The 19,819-nt window shown below is 35.6% G+C and overlaps 1 protein-coding gene across 1 annotated transcript in view; it reads left to right on the forward strand.

Annotated features, from left to right (window-relative positions):
- Positions 1 to 19,819, forward strand: part of ttc21b (tetratricopeptide repeat domain 21B) — a 32,862-nt gene that overhangs the window by 6,616 nt on the left and 6,427 nt on the right. Inside the window, exons 7-23 of the mRNA XM_073854769.1 lie at positions 770 to 854; positions 948 to 1,046; positions 1,790 to 1,982; positions 2,096 to 2,193; positions 4,734 to 4,934; positions 5,032 to 5,161; positions 5,303 to 5,460; positions 8,917 to 9,141; positions 9,275 to 9,513; positions 9,774 to 9,846; positions 12,639 to 12,749; positions 12,909 to 13,047; positions 15,381 to 15,487; positions 16,091 to 16,279; positions 18,881 to 18,991; positions 19,186 to 19,267; positions 19,369 to 19,513. Of these exons, the coding sequence (XP_073710870.1) occupies positions 770 to 854; positions 948 to 1,046; positions 1,790 to 1,982; positions 2,096 to 2,193; positions 4,734 to 4,934; positions 5,032 to 5,161; positions 5,303 to 5,460; positions 8,917 to 9,141; positions 9,275 to 9,513; positions 9,774 to 9,846; positions 12,639 to 12,749; positions 12,909 to 13,047; positions 15,381 to 15,487; positions 16,091 to 16,279; positions 18,881 to 18,991; positions 19,186 to 19,267; positions 19,369 to 19,513 (2,385 nt within the window). The remainder of the gene's footprint in view (positions 1 to 769; positions 855 to 947; positions 1,047 to 1,789; positions 1,983 to 2,095; positions 2,194 to 4,733; positions 4,935 to 5,031; positions 5,162 to 5,302; positions 5,461 to 8,916; positions 9,142 to 9,274; positions 9,514 to 9,773; positions 9,847 to 12,638; positions 12,750 to 12,908; positions 13,048 to 15,380; positions 15,488 to 16,090; positions 16,280 to 18,880; positions 18,992 to 19,185; positions 19,268 to 19,368; positions 19,514 to 19,819) is intronic.

The raw sequence follows: 19,819 nt of genomic DNA on the forward strand, positions 1-19,819 counted from the left end.
CCCTTTAACTCATTCACCGCCAGCCTTTTTGAGAAAAGTTGCCCACCTGCATTTTTGTGATTTTAACAAAAGTTTCACAAAATTCCTTGAAGGAAAAATTATCTTCTATAAATATATAAACATACAAATTATATCAAATTAAAGAACACACCCTCTGCTTTCAAACAAACAATAAACAAACAAAACAAAATGGGGAAAAAACGTTTCATTATATATTTACTTTTTCCACTTAATTTAACCACTGAAATATGGATATTTCTCTTCAAAAATACAACATTTTGAGCAAAAAGCTTAAAAAATTGCATATTTGTAAAGGAATTTATGTTAGAGATCAGACTCAGAATGACTATCAAACATAAAGGCAGTTAAAATAAATCATTAAATCTTTTTAACTTTGTTTTTGATAAATTCGGTTTGCCGCTATCTAGTGGAAAAAAGTGGTATTACACTTTCACTTTGAAATTCGTCCAGAAAGGCATATTTATTAGTTAAATATTAACTCATAATTGACGAGATGACTCAATTATGAGTTAATATTGACGAGATAACTCGTCTATGGCGGTGAATGAGTTAATTTAAATATTAAGATTTTGAATGTTTTATGTCATAATTTCTTTTTTGGGAGGCACGTAGGGATGCAAGGGGGACGCACGCCAAATAGTTTAAGAACCACTGGTGTTTTGTATATTTAAACTATTGGCAAAATATATTTTGGTGATTATAGAGTAATCTTCTTCTTTTTTTACCAAATGTTTTGTTTTTTCTTTAGGCTTCTTCAGAGAGACAGAAATAACCTGGAGGCTTTGAGGATGTTGGCTCTGTATTCTCTCTGTAGAGAAGGAAACATGACTGAGGTGGTCCATTACAAACTTATTTGAGTCCTACAGGGTCAATAGAAGTAATTTTTCTCTTTATATATTGGTTTAATTTGAACATTTCTCTTTCAGTCTGTAAACCAGCTGTCAAATCTTATCAGTAACCTGGATGTTCAGGAGCCGAACAATCCTGAGCTGTTGTACAGAATGTCCTTAGCGTTCACTCGAGTGGTAACATTTACATTCACACAGCAACACAAACACAAAATAAAGAGACTAAAAAATATATGTTTTATTTTGTTGAGTGTTGACACAGTAGCTGCTTTTCCATTACCCTTCAAATTGCGCAAATTCAAGATGTGTCCAATGTAAACACAAGAATTTTGCTTAAATAGCAAAACGTTTTTAGTCACATTAAAGTCACATGATCATTCTTTCAATATGGCGCAATATGTTTGGTTAAAGGACAAGATAGAAGAGGTGTTGTCAACTTTATGTGGGATCACAAGCACATGACACCAAAATACAATGAGAGCGAATCAGGAATCGACTGCTCTGTATGATTTCGGGTCACTCTCGCCGTATTTTGATGTCATCCGCATGTCGTTGTGCACAGCGCCATGGTTTTTGGAATGAATTAGGGTGTGACAACAAAATTATGCTGTAGTCGCATGACGTCACCGTTACAGTGAAACACCATCATTTCGCAATTTTTGTTGACATGTAGAAAATTGCACTTAAATTTTTATGCAAATATAATCTAAGAAATGCAGCTACTGTCTATAAACCTGTGCTGTATATGTGATATTAAAGGCACAATATTTAATTTTCGCCATTAGAGGTCACTAAAAACAACTTGATGATGCTGTTAAAGAGCGTGGAAAGATGGGAGTTGTAGTCTTCACCTTCAATGTCAAATCATGTTCATGGATGATGTATTGAAATTTCTATTTATAACCACAATTCATCTGCAGTGTGGAAGAGCTGAGAAGATTCTTCAGCATACACACAGGATGGTGGAGCGGGCATTTACTCAGGCTTCGGGTGACTCGGAGCTGGCCACAGAAATGGGTTACCAGCTGGTTCTTTTGGGTAGGGTGAAAGAGGCCATGAAGTGGTATAAGACAGCAATGACTCTGGACGAGAGCAGCGTCTCTGCTTTAATAGGTGAGATGATACAGCTTCAAGTTAAACAAGCACGTCATATGCTCATCGTGCTGTTTGGGTGGAAATATGTTTGACGTGTTCTGTCCCTTTAAGGTGTTTCTTTTTCGCTACAGGTATCATCAGGTGTCAGCTGATAGAGGGACACATCGAAGATGCAGAACAGCAGCTGGAATTTCTAACGGAGATTCAGCAGTCCATTGGAAAATCAGTGGTAAGATTGTAACTTTTGCCTCTCTATCGCCATCTCTGTTTGAAATGTGAAATTGCAGTTATTTGCGGAGTAATTTTCTGTACGTGTGTTCTGTTCGTCTAGCTATTCTGCGCATATAAATTTGATGTTGGTGATCATCGCATCAGAGTGAATTTGTCATTATACATCAGTTAGAAGTGCATCTTAAAAGTCATATATCCAAAAAAAATTCATTTGAGCAAGTGATATATCTCCCACATTTGTTTTGACTAAATGTAAATGTTAATGTTTCACAAATCACGTTGCTGATGTCATCTCTGTGTCAGTATTTAATCCCTTCAGATGTTGAAAAGCCCTGCTAATATTAACTCTCGTTTTAGCACAAGCTCTGGCGCTTTCTCTTTTTTGACTGCATGCTCTCCACAGTTTGAGCTTTCATTGTTTTAAAGGGGACATACCTTGAAAGTCTGACTTTTTCCATGTTTAAGTGCTATAATTGGGTCCTCACTGCTTCTATCAACCTAGAAAATGTGAAAAAAATCAACCCAGTAACTTAGTTTTGGTAAACCATTCTCTGCAAGCTTGTGAAAAAATAGAAATTTGTCTCTCCTTGTGATGTCAGAAGGGGATAATACCGCCCCTTAATCTGCACTATCCAATCACGGCACTGTCATTTAGTGCAGAGACCGAGAGAGAAAAAAATAATTGACAGCACAATTGAGTTTTAATTTCAACAAACCACCATCATTGCAATCAGTGTTTGGATTTTATCAGCTCATTTGCATTTTAAAGGACACACCCAAAATGGCACATTTTAGCTCATGCTATAATAAATTATCTATATGGTATATTGAGCTAAAACTTCACATATGTACTATGGGGACACCAAAGATTTATTTTACTTTTTTTTTTTAAGTTTTGTGAAATGTCCCCTTTAACGACAGATGAAGATGTAAGGATGTAATAAATTGTCATGTTTACATGAAATTCCCCAGATGATCATTGTTTAAATGGGCTCGCACACTGGACGCGCAGCTCAGCGCCGCGTCAAGTCGCGTCTAGGACAACTCGGAGGTATAGTAAAACCGGAAGTGAACATTAGCAAGTGAGCTTAGTCAGATAACGTCTACTTCAAAATGCAAAATATACATTAGCAGCCAATCTTAATCGTTAATGATTTGGGACAAATATGATGTTATTTAATGTTAAACTATGTGAGTGGCACTCTGTGGCGCGACAGGGATTTGAGCGCCATCTGTCGGCGCCGGTGTGCGTATACTCATAGAAAACAATGTGTTAGATTTTTTTAGAACTGCGCGGCGCTGAGCTGCACGTCCGGTGTGCGACCCCCTTAAAACTTTACAGAATAAACTCCGCCATCTAGATGACAAGTTTACATTTTAAGCAGCTGTTTAACAAACTACAAACTCTTTATCATCTGCAACAGACACACACATGTAATAAGCCGGCAGTGGCGGCCGGTGACTTGTTTTTTCGAGGGCGCTCGAAGCGACGATATTTTTTTCAAAATATGTGTTCTGCGCATTGAGAGATCCTATGTGCATCACGTGTCTTGTCAAAATAAGTGCCTGCTGCAGACGTGTCTAAAGGGTTTATGATAAAAGAGACGCTCGCGTTTGCCAGATACTCGCATAATATCATGCGTAATCAGAGTTTACTGTTAAGTGAGTGTCTTGCATGTATTTTTGTGAACGTGGTTTTGACACTTGTGCAGCAAGCCCTTATTTTGACAAGACACGTGATGCACACAGGATATCTCGACGTGCAGAACACATATTTTGAAAAAAAAAAAGAACCACACACATGAACACTTATTTTGAATAAGCGCCCCTCGGATGAGCAGTCACGAGCCGCCACTGGTAGCCGGCTCCTCTTTTTTCGTTTATAGACGCTATGTAATCACACAATAAGTTATGCAGGTACGGAGACAGTTTTGATGTTTTTTTTTACTTAACACTTTAATCAACAATTTTTGTTTTTTTTAATTTGAAAAAATTACAGATTGCAGCTTCAAACAAGATACTTGTACAGCAGGATATGAAGGATGAGTGTTTATTCTGAAATGCATGCTGATCTGTTGATTCAGGCGTGTATTATGGATTATGTCTGTATACATGAGCTTTTTTACACAAGCTGAGGGCCGGATCCGGCACACACTTACAGAAACACACACATCTGTTTAGCTAAACAAAGCTGTTGTGTCATACTGTGTAAAACGAAAAGTTTTAAGTGCCCTTAGTGAACATGTGAACATTTAAAATTAGTTTTTCTTTTACTAATTTTGTGAGTTACTTTGGATAAAAATAATCTGTCATTTATTCATAAAACTATATACTCCATACAATATACTCAACAAGAAATAATGTAGGCTAGTTCTTGATTTTAAGCATCAAAAATGTATTGATTCGTAAAAAATAAAGACAGCTGGTTAGAGGATGAAGTCTGATGTGATTACATCTTTAGTCACATATGGTTTCTTTAAAATAATGTACACAGATAACTTGTTGTTTTTAAACCTGTGTGTTTGTTGTTTGTATTAGGAGCTGTTGTTCTTGCGTGCACTGTTGGCAGTAAAAAAGCGACGTCCGCCAGAGGAGGCCATCAACCTGTTAAATGATGCAGTGGACACTCACTTCTCCACCTTACAGGGTTTGCCCCTCAGCATCGAGTACTTTGAGAAACTCAACCCTGACTTACTGCTGGAGATCGCCAAGGAATATTTATCGCTCTCTCCTGCTAAGGTCTATTACATGCACCACTATTAAGTAACATCATTCAGTTCCTCAGAGTTGTCTGGTTTGGATGTTTCTGTTTGATCTAATGATGTTTTGGCTTTAGTCTCCAGGTCCAGGTCAGTCTCCCGCCCCTCAGCTCCTCCATTGTGCTTCTGTGCTGGATACCGTGGTAAAAGCCGTTCCTGGTCTCCCGCAGGCAGTCCTTCTCATGGCCAAAGTCCGATTTCAGTCAGGTGAAACGGCTTTCTAATGTTTTAGCATATATGATGTTTTTCAATAATTTGACCTCCTGGGAAAATTCCTTCATGTACATAACTGATTTTAAAATGCCTTCTTTTGACCTGACATTTTACAGTCTGTCTCTCTGTTTCTAGGAGATACAGAAGCTGCTCATAGTGGTTTGCAGCACTTACTGGATCAGAACCCAGCACACGCTGATGCTCATCTCCTCATGGCTCAGATTCATCTCATGCAGGGCAACTTCAAACTCTCATCCCAGTCTCTGGAGCTCTGCCTCAGTCACAACTTTGAGGTGAATCACTTCTCTTTGGATAATGCAGATCCTGTTGACTACTGTGTACATCAATGTGTTTCCTTCTGATGCTGAACTATTATAAAATAGATTACTACTTAATGTACATGGAAGTTTACTGTACGTGCCATATTTAAAACAATAATATTGGTCAGGGCTCAACATAAAGACTGCACTGAAAAAAAAATTTTCAAGAAAAAATTTGCTTAGTATTTTCATCTTGTTTTCAGTAAAAATATCTAAAAATTCTTAAATTAAGGTGCTTTTTCTTGATGAGAAAAACGACCCAAGAAAATAAGTCTAGTTTTTAGACCTAAAATATCAAATTTAAGTGATTTTTGCATAAAACAAGCAAAAAAAATCTGCCAATGGGGTAAGCAAAAAAATCTTTAACATCTCTCTTAAACACTAAATTCAAGAAAAATTCGAGAAAAATTTGCTTACCCCATTGGCAGATTTTTTTTGCTTGTTTTATGCAAAAATCACTTAAATTAGATTTTTTTGGTCTTAAAACTAGACTTATTTTCTTGGGTCGTTTTGCTCATCAAGAAAAAGCATCTTAATTTAAGAATTTTTAGATATCTTTACAGAAAACAAGACAAAAACAATAATTTTCCCCCTTGAAAATCATTTTTTGCTGTGTGCCCGAGGCCAGCGTGAGAGAGACACCCGGGCCAGTAAACAGTATTGATCTATTTCTAAAGAAATAGTAAGTTTTGAGACCTGTTGGAAAAAGTTTGGAAACCCCTGATATACAATACACAAGCAAGATTTATCAAGTGTGCAGGGAAAACAAATGAAAAAAAAATCCTTATCTTCATTTTAGTACAGTAGGCCAACTTAGAACATGAATATTGCCAAATAATGTAAGGTAGGCTTAAAGGCGGAGTCCACGATGTTTGAAAAACGCGTTGGAAAAGGTGACGGGCCGTCTACCAAAACACACTTATAGCCAATCAAATCAAATCAAATCCCGGTTTGCGTATGTGTGGGGCAAGTCTATCAACAGAAGGTCCAGATTCTATTGGGGTAGGGGCGTGTTTGTTTAGGTGATTTCAAATATCAACATTGGCTTTCAAACATCATGGACTCCGCCTTTAAGGTATCAAAAAAAAGAACAAATATATAAAAATTGTACTTGAGAAAACATCATAAACGGATGAGTTTTGCATCAAATAGATTTTTGTTACTCTTGCAATGATGAAAGACTATTCATAGATTTTTTATTGTTACATCTATGACTATGATAAAAAAATGACCGGCCTTTCAATGATAGCTTATAAATCACTCGTTGTGCTTTATTATCACCAAATTTTAGATTCAATCTTTTGTTTAGTAACTTAGGACTGGTTTTGCTTTTTCTAATGAATTAATCGTAGACCTAATTAATCTGAGCTTATGCACCTCAGTTTTTAGTGGAAAGACTTTTCAATCAAAAACTAAAGTGCATAAGATCAGATCAATGAGGCTTACGATTAATACTAAAGAGTATAGAAGCACAAGAGGGAAACTCAATAGAACGTTCCATTGCAACACCATCGCCCAGCAGCAGCCCCACGAATCCGCCATTTTGGAATGAAAGCGACTCGGGAGTCAACTAGAAGTGATGTCAATATCAGCTACATTGTACATTAAAAGATCAAATTCAAACTGAATGATAATAACACAGAATAACATACAATCACACCAGTGATCATTAATCCCCTTTTACAGCTTATTTTCAGATATTAAGACAAGTCTTCCACTTTTATATAGGCTAATTTTACATACAAACATACCGACATAAACTCATCCACACATAATATTTTGGCACCTTTGTTAATACACAACGAATACAGAACTAGTCCTAAATGAAAGAAAACAAGTTGACAAAAAGATTCCAATATTTGGTTATAATTTCGCTTAACAAATGATTTATAAGCTATTTTCTGTAGGACACTCATTTTTAACCAGGAACACCAGAAATGTAACAAAATCACTTCACTGCAAAAAATGATTTTCAAGAAAAAATTCTTAGTATTTTTGTCTTGTTTTCAGTAAAAATATCTAAAAATACTTAAATTAAGATGCTTTTTCAGTGTTTCCCACAGGATTTTGAGAGACTGTGGTGGTGATGACGTCACCCGCTAATTAGCATATATGTGACGTCATCATGTCGTGTTTGCGTTTGATCTAGTGTTGGCACCTAAAAATGTTTCACTTCAACTCTTTGATCTGGATCTGTATTTGATCTGAATTATGTATCAAATTATATTTTAAGCCGAATTAAGCTGTTTTAAATAGCGAAATAAAAATGTAAATGGGAATCATGAAAATTCTATTTGTGGGGGCCAGTGTTGATTCTGTGGTGGGCCACCACAAATAAATCAATGTATGGGAAACACTGTTTTTCTTTTTTTGCAAAACGACCCAAGAAAATAAGTCTAGTTTTTAGACCAAAAATATCAAATTTAAGTGATTTTGTGCATAAAACAAGCAAAAAAAATGAATTTGGTCAATGCATTTCTTGAATGTAGTGTTTAAGAAGATTAAGATGTAAGGTTTAGGTTTAAGATTTCTTTGCTTAACCCATTGGCAGATTTTTTTGCTTGTTTTATGCACAAAATCACTTAAATTTAATATTTTTGGTCTAGAAACTAGACTTATTTTCTTGGGTCGTTTTGCTCACCAAGAAAAAGCATCTTAATTTAAGAATTTTTAGATATTTTTACTGAAAACGAGACAAAAATACTAAGATTTTTTCCTTGAAAATCATTTTTTGCACACTGCAAAAAAGACTTTCTTAGTATTTTTGTCTTGTTTTCAGTAGAAATATAAAAAAATTCTTAAATCAAAATGTATTTTCTTGATGAGCAAATGACCTAAGAAATTAACTCTACTCTAGTTTTTAGACAAAACATATCAAGTTTAAGTGAATTTGTGCTTAAATCAAGCAAAAAAATCTCTTTGTCTAAAAAAAACTTAAGTTAGGTAGGTCATTTGCTCATCAAGAAAATACATCTTGATTTAAGAATTTTTAGATATTTCTACTGAAAACAAGACAAAAATACTAAGTAAGAAAGTCTTTTTTTGCAGTGTAAAAAGCGACAAATAATATTTTTTGTGCGAGGTTGTAAAAGTCACTACATCTCAGTCCAATGCAAAAACATTGACTAGTATTTTTGGGGTAAAAGAGAATTCTCTCTGACCTGAACACAACATTAAGGGGTTAATGAATTTACTATTGTTATAAAATGTGGAAGAAATTGACCCTAAAAAAGCACTAGTTTAGTTTATGTTAGTAATGTTGAACATACTAAGATGAATAAATACTTTTAATAAAGTTTGTAAAAATTTTGTTTTTAAAGATCACACCGGCAACTCTCAAGCTGGTCTATGCTGGTCTAGCACCATATCATGCTGGGATTTTTGGGCAGTGTTGCACACTATTTAGCTCTGTTTTGTTGATTTGTTCAGATCCGCGAGCATCCGCTGTATCACCTGATCAAAGCTCAAGCTCAGAGGAAGATGGGCCAGCTTCAAGAGTCCATACAGACACTGCAGATGGCCATGAGTCTGTGTGCCGTGAGGAGAACGAGCTCGTCAACCAAAAGACAAACCAAAAAAATTGAGCTCAGCACGGCAGACTGCGTTTCAGTGTTCCTGGAGTTAACCGAAGCTCTGTGGCTCAATGGAGAGCAGGTTAGTCGACAATTTCTGCTTCAACATTCCACCAAAATCGACTCTTTCCTAGTGCATGTTGTCTCGTGGAATAGTATGATATTAATTGAATCAATGTTGTTTTTTGGGCTGAAAATGTTGTGTTGGATTTCAGCACGAGGCAGCCAAAGTGATGCAAGATGCCATCAATGAGTTCACGGGCACATCAGAGGAGCTACGTGTCACTATTGCCAACGCTGACCTGGCATTGATGCGCGGTGACACAGAGCTGGCACTGAGCATGCTCAGAAACATCACACCAGAGCAGCCATACTATATACAAGCCAAAGAGAAAATGGCCGACATCTACCTGAACCACAGGAAAGAGAAACGACTCTATGTGAGCTGCTACAGGTAACATCAGATTGTTGAAAATCCTTGATTTGTAATTTGCTTGTGTAAGCACTTTTCTGGTTAAATATTTCATACAAGAGTTTTCTGAACTTAAGATATAGAACATTTCAGAACACCTTTTCATACTGTATTTAGGTGTAAAGCATGCTGCTGTTCTGTGTTGCATGTTACACCTACACAAATAATTGTGAAGTACACGTATGCACTTGAGTTTAATTCCCTGTTGTATTGCAATATAAACGTATCTGTGTTCTTATCAGGGATTTGGTGGAGAAATTGCCTGGTGCTCATAGCTTTCTGTTGCTCGGTGATGCCTACATGAACATTCAGGAGGTGGGATGCGGTCTTGATGTTTATCTCTGTTTATGTTTGTCATTGAATGTTGCAATGAGTGAAGATCTCTCTGCTCGGAAACTGAGTTGTGTGTTTTGTTATGTTTATGAAATGTCTCCAACATCCCACAAATATTTACTGCAGTGTAAACGGGTGAATCTAATCCAATCCTCCAGATCACATGTTAATGCAACATTTAAAGAAAGGTTTGCATAAAGAAAAGTAAGCCTATTTTCGTAATAAAGGCTTATCTTCATGGAAATATTGGAAATATTAAATTAATTTCCAGGCCTGAAAAACTTAATTTGTGAATGCAGTCTTGGATTTTTGTAATACTGAAATGACTGGAAATGTATTTATCACATATTTTGGGTAACCTGTTAATAGGATTTTTTTGGATAGTGATGTTTTTCCTGAATAATGCACACAATTCTCTTTACCTATAATCAGGGCTTGACATTAACACCCACCAAATGCGGGTAGATTTCGTCTGTGTCTGTGGCGGGTAAGACAGCCAATCCCACTAGCCACTTTGGCAGGTTGAATACAATTTTTTAATTGTAGTTGTCTTAAAAGGTATGCGAAATGATAAAAAATGCGCAATGCAATATATATATATATATATATATATATATATATATATATATATATATATATATATATATATATATATATATATATATATATATATATATATATATATATATATATAAACGCCATTTTTGAAAAAAAGAGTTACTGCCAAAATCAGTATTATATCAGGTCAGTAGTTAAAAGTAAATTCTTAATTTTACGCAAAATCCAATATCCGCCGTGTTATTCTGTCATCTTTTCTCCCTTTTTTCCCAAAATGCGATAAACGCCACTGCTCCTTTTTTACAGAACCCAATAAATCCATTTCTGATATTACAGCCAACCAGTCACGCAATGTAAACAAACAATGGCGGACGCGCTGAGTACACGGAGTCCTAGTTTTCCTCATCTACTTTGTACTTCGTGATCAACAAACAAAACAAAATAATACTTTAATTGCATCGCTAAACCTGTGATGGTTTTCTGTGACGGGAAAGAAACGTAAGCCATCAGCATCTAATATTTTCCCTGAGAGGCACTCGGGAGACGGGAGCTTGTTCTCCCGACAGCAAGCTTCTCATGCTAATACATTGACCCCAGAGGATCTTATGAAAAACTTTACATAATTTTACTCAAAGTCAACGAAAATCGAGCAGAACCAAAAACATTTTACAGCTGATCTCTGTGAAAGACGTTAAGCGAGGACGTCAAGTAACCGCAATGACAGTGTTCTTAATATGACAAAGTAAGTGTTTTGATTTATGACATTAATGTTTATATTTTTTTAGTGTGCACAACTAGTCAACTAAATGAATATAACATGGCAAAGATGAATGCACATTTATATAGGCTATTGATTCAATAGATTTATAGCATTTTGAATAAAAACTTGTCATGGATTTATTGCATTTTGTGGAAAAAATAATCCGTTTTTATAATAAATCTTTGAAAATCAACTTATGGATTTGAATTTTTTATGTTTTTATAATGTGAAAGTTTGTAACAGAAAATAGTTGTTTTCATCTTGTCACTTTCTTGGTATAGAAAACACGTTTTTACCAAAATTTGTCAAAATGGATTTATTGCGTTTTGGAACCAAACTCTTCATATATATATATATATAAAAGTTATTTACCAGCAACAAAATTGTGGCCAGTGAAAATGCTGAGTGGCTAGTTACTTTGGAAAACAACTAGCCACTTTGGCTGGTGAGCAAAAAAGTTAATGTTAAGCCCTGCCTATAATGCATCTGATATGTTTGTTTTGTCATTCTCATTATTCTCAATATAGATTCGTTTGCATGTTAAAAACACATAACCACATAAACAACAATAAAAACTTGATTTTCATCACAGGGGGACTTTAAATGTTTTGGTGTACACGCCCCCTAAGATTTGAGAGAACAATATCTGTCAAGATTTTCATTATGTGTTTGCTGCAACTACAAAAGTTTAATGCCTTCAAGAAAAATTTCTTTTTTAAATATACAAACATACAATATATCAAATAAAAGAACAGACCATCTGATAAATTTTTTTTAATCCTATCTTTATTTGTTTTCTTTTTATCACCTCTCAAATATGGATAGGTTTCTTCAAAAATACAAAGTTTTGAGCAAAAAGCTGAGATAACTGCATTTTTGTTAAGGACTTTTATTAAAGATCAGATTCAGAACGATGATCAAAACATACACAGAGGTTTTACTGTTTATGGATCAGTGGATGTTTCAGTGTTTTATAAGTTGGGTAAGAGCACCACCTAGTGGATAATCATGGAAATATGGATTGCCGTAAAAACTTGTCAAAGACAGAGAAGCGTTTACTCTTGGCAGGGAAAGAGTTAAAGAAATATTCTACCTTCATCAAAAATAACTTGTCAATGGCAGGGAAAGCGTAAAAAAATTAACACCGAACTACTAGCAGGATACGAGCAGCTCAGATGCAAAGCCACTATATGCCACCTCCTTCAAAAATGAGATAATGATATTAACCAAATGCGCTCTGTAAGAATTATACATTCATCAAATACTTTTGCTTCAAATCTGCTTAATCCCGGCCTCAGCTCATTTAGTCCGAAATGCTAATTTATAAGAAAACATGTGATACGCACTTAGATGGTTTTGCATATGAGCTCTTAATATTCACCCAGACCTTCAAACAGACATAAGTTTTCTGTTATTCAGTGTTTGTTTGTAAATATAATATTTTCTGTTGACACAGCCAGAATTGGCAATTGAGGTGTATGAGCAGGCTCTGAAGAAAACTCCTAAAGATGGAGCGGTGGCCAGTAAGATCGGGAAAGCACTTGTCAAGACGCACAACTATGTAAAGGTGAGCATTGAAGGACCACCAAAGCGTAATTTGTGTGTATGACAAATCAAGAGCAAATCAGTCTTATCATTCATACTGTAGTGTTCTGATAAAAGTCTTACATTTCAAAAACCAAATCTATCATTTGAAATAGGGAATTTCATCTCCTTATCTTTCCAGGCAATTAACTATTATGAGGCAGCCCTGAAGAGCGGCCAGCAAAACTTCCTGAGGTATGACCTGGCCGATCTTCTCATGAAGCTCCGACAGTATGAACGCTGTGAAAAGGTTTTGCAGGAGGCTTTAACTCATGATCCTGGTAAGAAACCACCTCACACGTTTTTCAGACATCCAGTGATGTGTGTCCTTCACATCGTGAATCAGAGCACACTGTTCTTTCATGCTGGTGAATGATTTCCGCTTTAGCGCAGATGACGAGCTTCCTGATCTCTGCTTAAGTCCAGTTTGCAGACATTTCTCAATGTGAATGTTGATCTGCATTTAAAACCCTGTGTCTTGTTGCGATGCACTGCAAAAAATGACTTTCTTACTTAGTATTTTTGTCTTGTTTTCAGTAAAAATATCTTAAAGTGCTTAAATCAAGATGCATTTTCTTGATGAGCACTATGACCTAGGAAAATAAGTCTAGTTTTTAGACAAAAAATATCAACTTCAAGCAAATTAGTGCTTAAAACCAGCAAAAAAAGAGACTGCCAGGGGAATGAGAAAAAATTTCTTGAAATAAGTTTATTTTTTTCATCAACACTTAATTCAAGAAAAAATTTCTTGTTCCATTGGCAGATTTTATTTGCTTGTTTTGAGCACAAATTCACTTAAATTGTATATTTTGTTGTCTAAAAACTAGACTTATTTTCTTGGGTCGTTTTGCTCATCAAGAAAAGCATCTTAATTTAAGAATTTTTAGATAGTATTTTTGTCTTGTTTTCAGTAAAAATATCCAGAAATTCTTAAATGAAGATGCTTCTTCTTGATGAGCAAAACGACCCAAGAAAATAAGTCCAGTCCCTAGACCAAAGACATCAAACTGAAGTGATACTGTGCATAAAACAAGCAAAAAAATCTGCCAATGGGGTAAGCAATTTTTTCTTGGATTTTTCTTGAATTTAGTATTTAAGAAAAATTTTTACGATTTTTTGCTTACCCCATTTACAGATTGTTTTGCTTGTTTTGTGCACAAAATCACTTGGATTTTATATTTTTGGTCTAGAAACTAGACTTATTTCTTGGGTCATTTTGCATACTAATAATTTTTTTTCTTGAAAATTTTTTTTGAAGTCCGCCCCTTACACTGCAAAAAAATGACTTTCTTACAAAGTATTTTTGTCTTGTTTTTAGTACAAATATCTCAAAATTCTTAAATTAAGATGATTTTTCTTGATGAGCAAAACGACCCAAGAAAATGGGTCTAGTTTTTAGACCAAAAATGTCAAATTTGAGTGATTCTGTGCATAAAACAAGCAAAAAAAATCTGCCAGTGGGGAAAGCAATTTTTTCTTGGATTTTTCTTGAATTTAGTGTTTAAGAAAAATTGTTACGATTTTTTGCTTACCCCATTTAAAGATTGTTTTGCTTGTTTTATGCACAAAATCACTTAAATTTTATATTTTTGGTCTAAAAACTAGACCTTTTTCCTTGGGTCATTTTGCATACTAAGAATTTTTTTTCTTGAAAATCATTTTTTGCAGTCCGCCCCTTACACTGCAAAAAATGACTTTCTTACTAAGTATTTTTGTCTTGTTTTTAGTACAAATATCTAAAAATTATTAAATCAAGATGCATTTTCTTGGTGAGTAAAATGACCTAAGAAAATAAATATCAAATTGAAGCGAATTTGTGCCTAAAACAAGTCAAAAAAATCTGCCATTTTTTAAACTTAATTCTAGAAAAATTCAAGAATAATTTGCTCACCCCAACGGCAGATTTATTTGCTTGTTTTAGGCACAAATTCACTTAAATTTTATATTTTTTGTCTAAAAACTCGACTTATTTTCTTAGGTCATTTTGCTTATCAAGAAAGTGCATCTTGATTTGAGAATTTTGGGATATTTGAAAACAGGACAAAAATACTAAGTGAGAGGGTCATTTTTTGCGAAGTGTGCTGGCTTTTCCTGAAACAATATGCAATTAGAAGTCTTACAATACTGATAAAACATACCTTTGAATTAACATTAAATGCAGTAAATAACTTGTTTAATCAAGACTAAAGCTATTGAGTCTGAGGTCAGTATCTGTGACAGTATATGATGTCTGCTGGTTGTTATTTACTCTTAAGTGCCACGTAGGTGTAGCATGATAATTTTGAAGGTGTGTAGTTAGTAACCTGTTAGGCCACCAACACGGAAGTTGAGGAGCCAGAAAGGTTTTGGGTGTGACGTCAGGAAACAGGGTCTGCAAGAGTTGACTAAAACAAAATAAACATAACAATAAAAACAATTGTTTTCATTTTTTTATTAGCCCTAACATAACTATTGAATTATACTGATGTTATTTAACAAATAAATGGTTGTTGTTTAAGTACACAATAAAGTAAACACAACACAAAGGCTTGTAAATCAAACCAAATTAGATAATGATGTCTCTATAGTTCAGCTTCTGTTCCTGTGTAAAGTCTCTTGATTCTTTATTTTGCAGTGAATGAACTTCTGCTCCTCACTGAAGACTGTCGGTATCTCGTGCTTCTCGCCAAAGTCCAGAGCAAAGTCAGTAAAAATGACGAAGCCTTGTTGTCCTTACAGAGAGTAAGTTCAACCTCTGTATTTTATAGTTTTATTGCAGCAAAAATAACTATTTTGTGATTTATACATAAGGAATCATTGACGGCAGGCTGTTGAATAATTCGAAAATAGCACACATTATTTATCGAAAAATAATGCATTGCCTTAAAACATTTCTCAGCCAATCAGAATAAAGCATTCAACAGCCCTGTGGTATAAATTACAACATTACACAAAAACATACTAATCTCTTTTTATAAGTTATCTTGTATGCTATTTCAATTTTTTTAAGAAGTTTTATGTTTGTAAAACAAGTCATTACTGTATAATTCCTGCTCCACAAGCATCACCAAATTGAATTGCAAATGTCAGTTTTCCAAACACACTTAGTTAGTCCTGCTTCAAACTCATGCCATTGGTTGATTTAGAGTTGCTATGACGATGACTAGTCCGGATGCTCAAACAAAGCAATGTTTGGGTAGCACCACATGTTTACACTTATAAATGCCTCACTTCTAATGCATGTTAACCTGGCACACAAGAAAGTATTTTAGCATCCCAAAAATCACGTGCATCATCTTTAACTTTCAGAATTAAATTTTGTGCTATGCATATTTTTCTCGGCAGGCAAGAGACGTGCAGGCGAAGGTTCTGAAACGCGTCCAATTGGAGCAGCCCGACTCTGTGCCCGCGCAGAAGCAGCTCGCCGCAGAGATCTGCGCTGAAATCGCCAAACACTGCAGCAGCCAGCGCGGCTACGAGCGAGCCGTCAAGTTTTACAAAGAGGCGCTTGTGTACTGCGACGGCGACAGCAAGGTCAGTGTGACCAGATCAGTGAGTCCTGTGTGTTTCTCTCTCTGCAGCTGGAAATGTGATTCACTTCTACGTGTGGAGATGCATTTGAACACAGCGCAGGCCTGCAAACCATCACATATCATTCTGTGTGTTCAGTATATTTTAATATTTAGGATTGCAAATTAGGCCTGTCACGATTATGCAATTTGGCTGACGCTTAATTGTCTAATAAATTGTGACGATTATGAAGGTTAATTGCTTGTTTTAGGACTTTGACGATTATGATGGTTAATTGTATGTTTTAATGCTTTAACATTTTAATTCTCATTCTTTTGTTTGTTCATGAAATAATTTCCACACATTGTTGTGATTATTTAAAGTAAATATTTTGCATGTGTCACCTGGCAGTAAATATTAATACACCTAACATATATTGAAAAGTATTAATTTAATGAATATATCTTAAAAAAAAAACTGAAAAACACAACTAAACTAAACACAATAAAGTGTCTGAAAAATAACTGAAAATAAAAATGCTATCAAAATAAACTGACTACACCAGAACAGGCTTTAAAGGAATAGTCTACTCATTTTCAATATTAAAATATGTTATTACCTTAACTAAGAACTGTTCATACATCCCTCTATCATCTGTGTGCGTGCACGTAAGCGCTGGAGCGCGCTGCGACGCTTCGATAGCATTTAGCTTAGCCCTATTCATTCAATGGTACCATTCAGAGATAAAGTTAGAAGTGACCAAACACATCAATGTTTTTCCTATTTAAGACGAGTAGTTATACGAGCAAGTTTGGTGGTATAAAATAAAACGTAGCGCTTTTCTAAGCGGATTTAAAAGAGGAACTATATTTTATGGCGTAATAGCACTTTTGGGAGTACTTCGACTCGCCTGAAAAGTCCGCTCCCCTCCTCCCTCTCATAATGGGAGAGGGAGGGTGTTACTGCGCCGAGTTGAAGTACTCCCAAAAGTGCTATTACGCCATAAAATATAGTTCCTCTTTTAAATCCGCTTAGAAAAGCGCTACGTTTTATTTTGTACCACCAAACTTGCTCGTGCTCCCAAAAGTGCTATTACGCCGTAAAATATAGTTCCTCTTTTAAATCCGCTTAGAAAAGCGCTACGTTTTATTTTGTACCACCAAACTTGCTCGTGCTCCCAAAAGTGCTATTGCGCCGTAGATTATGGTTCCTCTTTTAAATCCGCTTAGAGAAGCGATTCGTTTTGTTTTGTACCACCAAGCTTGCTCGTATAACTACTCGTCTTAAATAGGAAAAACGTTGATGTGTTTGGTCACTTCTAACTTTATCTCTAAATGGTACCATTGAATGAATGGGGCTAAGCTAAATGCTATCGAAGCCTCGCAGCGCGCTCCAGCGCTTACGTGCACGCACACAGATGATAGAGGGATGTATCAATAATTCTTAGTTAAGGTAATAACATATTTTAGTATTGAAAATGAGTAGACTATTCCTTTAAATAGAAGCCAATACTACTAAAGTCATATTAGTACTGGACAACATGTCTGTAGTGGATTCCTTACAGATCCTTAAGAATTGCATCCTTTACTTCCCTAAATTTGGAATTGCAGTTTTGGAAATGTATGTTTTACCTTGTTTTTTCCACTGTATTGAATGGCTTTGCAATGTATCGCGTTACACTGTCAGTTAAAAACACCATCTGATACTGTCTCGTTTATACAGGTGATGCAGCTCCCCCTTGTGTTTTTAAAGAGATATGCAATCATTGTGGTGATAATTTTATAGAGAGTGTCTTAAATAGCTAAAAATAATGATTTCCTGTTGTCCTAATTACTGTCAATTCTCTTACTGTCAACTCTGTTACCAATGTAGAGTAACAGTTCTGACAGTATGTAGATCAAAAGTTTACATGCACCTGCAGAACATTTTTAAAAATGAAGAGGCAACACAGAATAATAAAATAATTTCTAAAAGTAATCAAGTTTAAAAGTTACCATACACCACCTGATTCTGAATACTGCATCATGTTACCTGGACAATTAGTCCACACACATGACTGTCAACACTGTTACTCTACCTTGATAACAGAGTTTGACAGTAACAGAATTGACACTGACTAATTCGGACAACAGAAAATCACAACTTCCAGCTATATATGACACTTTTTGAATAAAATATTATGGCCTGTAGCATCTTGTGATCCATGACAATGTGTACAAATTATTAAAAAATATTTTAAATTGTGACCATTTTGAAAAAGCATTTTAAATAATGACTTTGTACACCAAAAGTTCCTGCAATTATATAATCACCCATATACAGTATAACGATACATTCACACGGGGTGTCAGCGTTAACACCTCTCATTTACTTTGAATGGGTGACATCATGCGTTGCAGAATTGAATTGTGGATCCGTCGTGTCATTGACAATGCTCGCGGCACATTTCTGAACTTTTCAGAGGGCCAATACAGGCGTCAGCCAATCAGATCACCTTATGCGAATAACTTAGTGCAGATGCTAGCCAATTACGTTTATGCAAGAACGAAGAACAGAGGAGCAAGTGTTACCGCTGGCGCCCCGTGTGAATGTATCGTAACTGAACTAGATGTTGTGTGTGATCAGGTGATGCTGGAGCTGGCTCAGTTATATCTCACTCTGGATGATGTTGATGCCTGTCAGCATCAGTGCGCAGCCATTCTGAAGAATGATCCGGTGAATGAGGCGGCCACACTGGTACAGTACTTCTGCTCCTCCCAACACACACAGCTGCACATGTCCACGTCCTTTATGCATCATTATTTAGTTTGAAAGAGTTTTAAGATCAGGAGAAAACTGAAATTCATACCAGTTGTGTCCGGTCTTTGATTTTGTAAACTGAGGTAGGCAGGCTTTTGGTGATATGATCCCTTCTTCATTTTGGCTGTTAGATGATGGCAGACCTGATGTTCAGAAAGCAGGACTATGAACAGGCCGTCTTTCACTTTCAGCAGCTCCTGGAGAGGAAACCAGGTATGTCGTTCATCTCCTGGATCTTTTAACTCCCGGTTCTCCTTTCAGCAACACCGGAGAAACTCAAACTGCAACAGTGACTCGATCAATCTCTTCTCCAGACAACTACCCAACATTGTCACGCCTCATTGATCTGCTGCGTAGAGCCGGTAAACTGGAGGACGTCCCGAGGTTCCTCGAGATGGCAGAGAAACACTCGCAGAGAGCCAAGTTTGATCCTGGATACAACTACTGCAAAGGGCTCTATCTGTGGTGAGATCACAGCGTTTACATCTATGCATTTGGCAGACAATTATTTAAAATAATAATAGTGCAATCACTGCAAAAAAATGATTTTCAAGAAAAAAAATTCTTAGTATTTTTGTCTTGTCTTCAGGAAAAACATTAAAAAAATTCTTAAATTAAGATGCTTTTTCTTGATGAGCAAAACAAACCAAGAAAACAAGTCCAGTCACTAGACCAAAAATATCAAATTGAAGTGATTTTGAGCATAAAATAAGCAAAAAAATCTGCCAATGGGGTATGAAAAAATCTTGAACATTTTTTAAACAC

This window comes from Misgurnus anguillicaudatus, chromosome 17, assembly GCF_027580225.2.
Source record: "Misgurnus anguillicaudatus chromosome 17, ASM2758022v2, whole genome shotgun sequence".
NCBI classification, from domain to species: domain Eukaryota; kingdom Metazoa; phylum Chordata; class Actinopteri; order Cypriniformes; family Cobitidae; genus Misgurnus; species Misgurnus anguillicaudatus.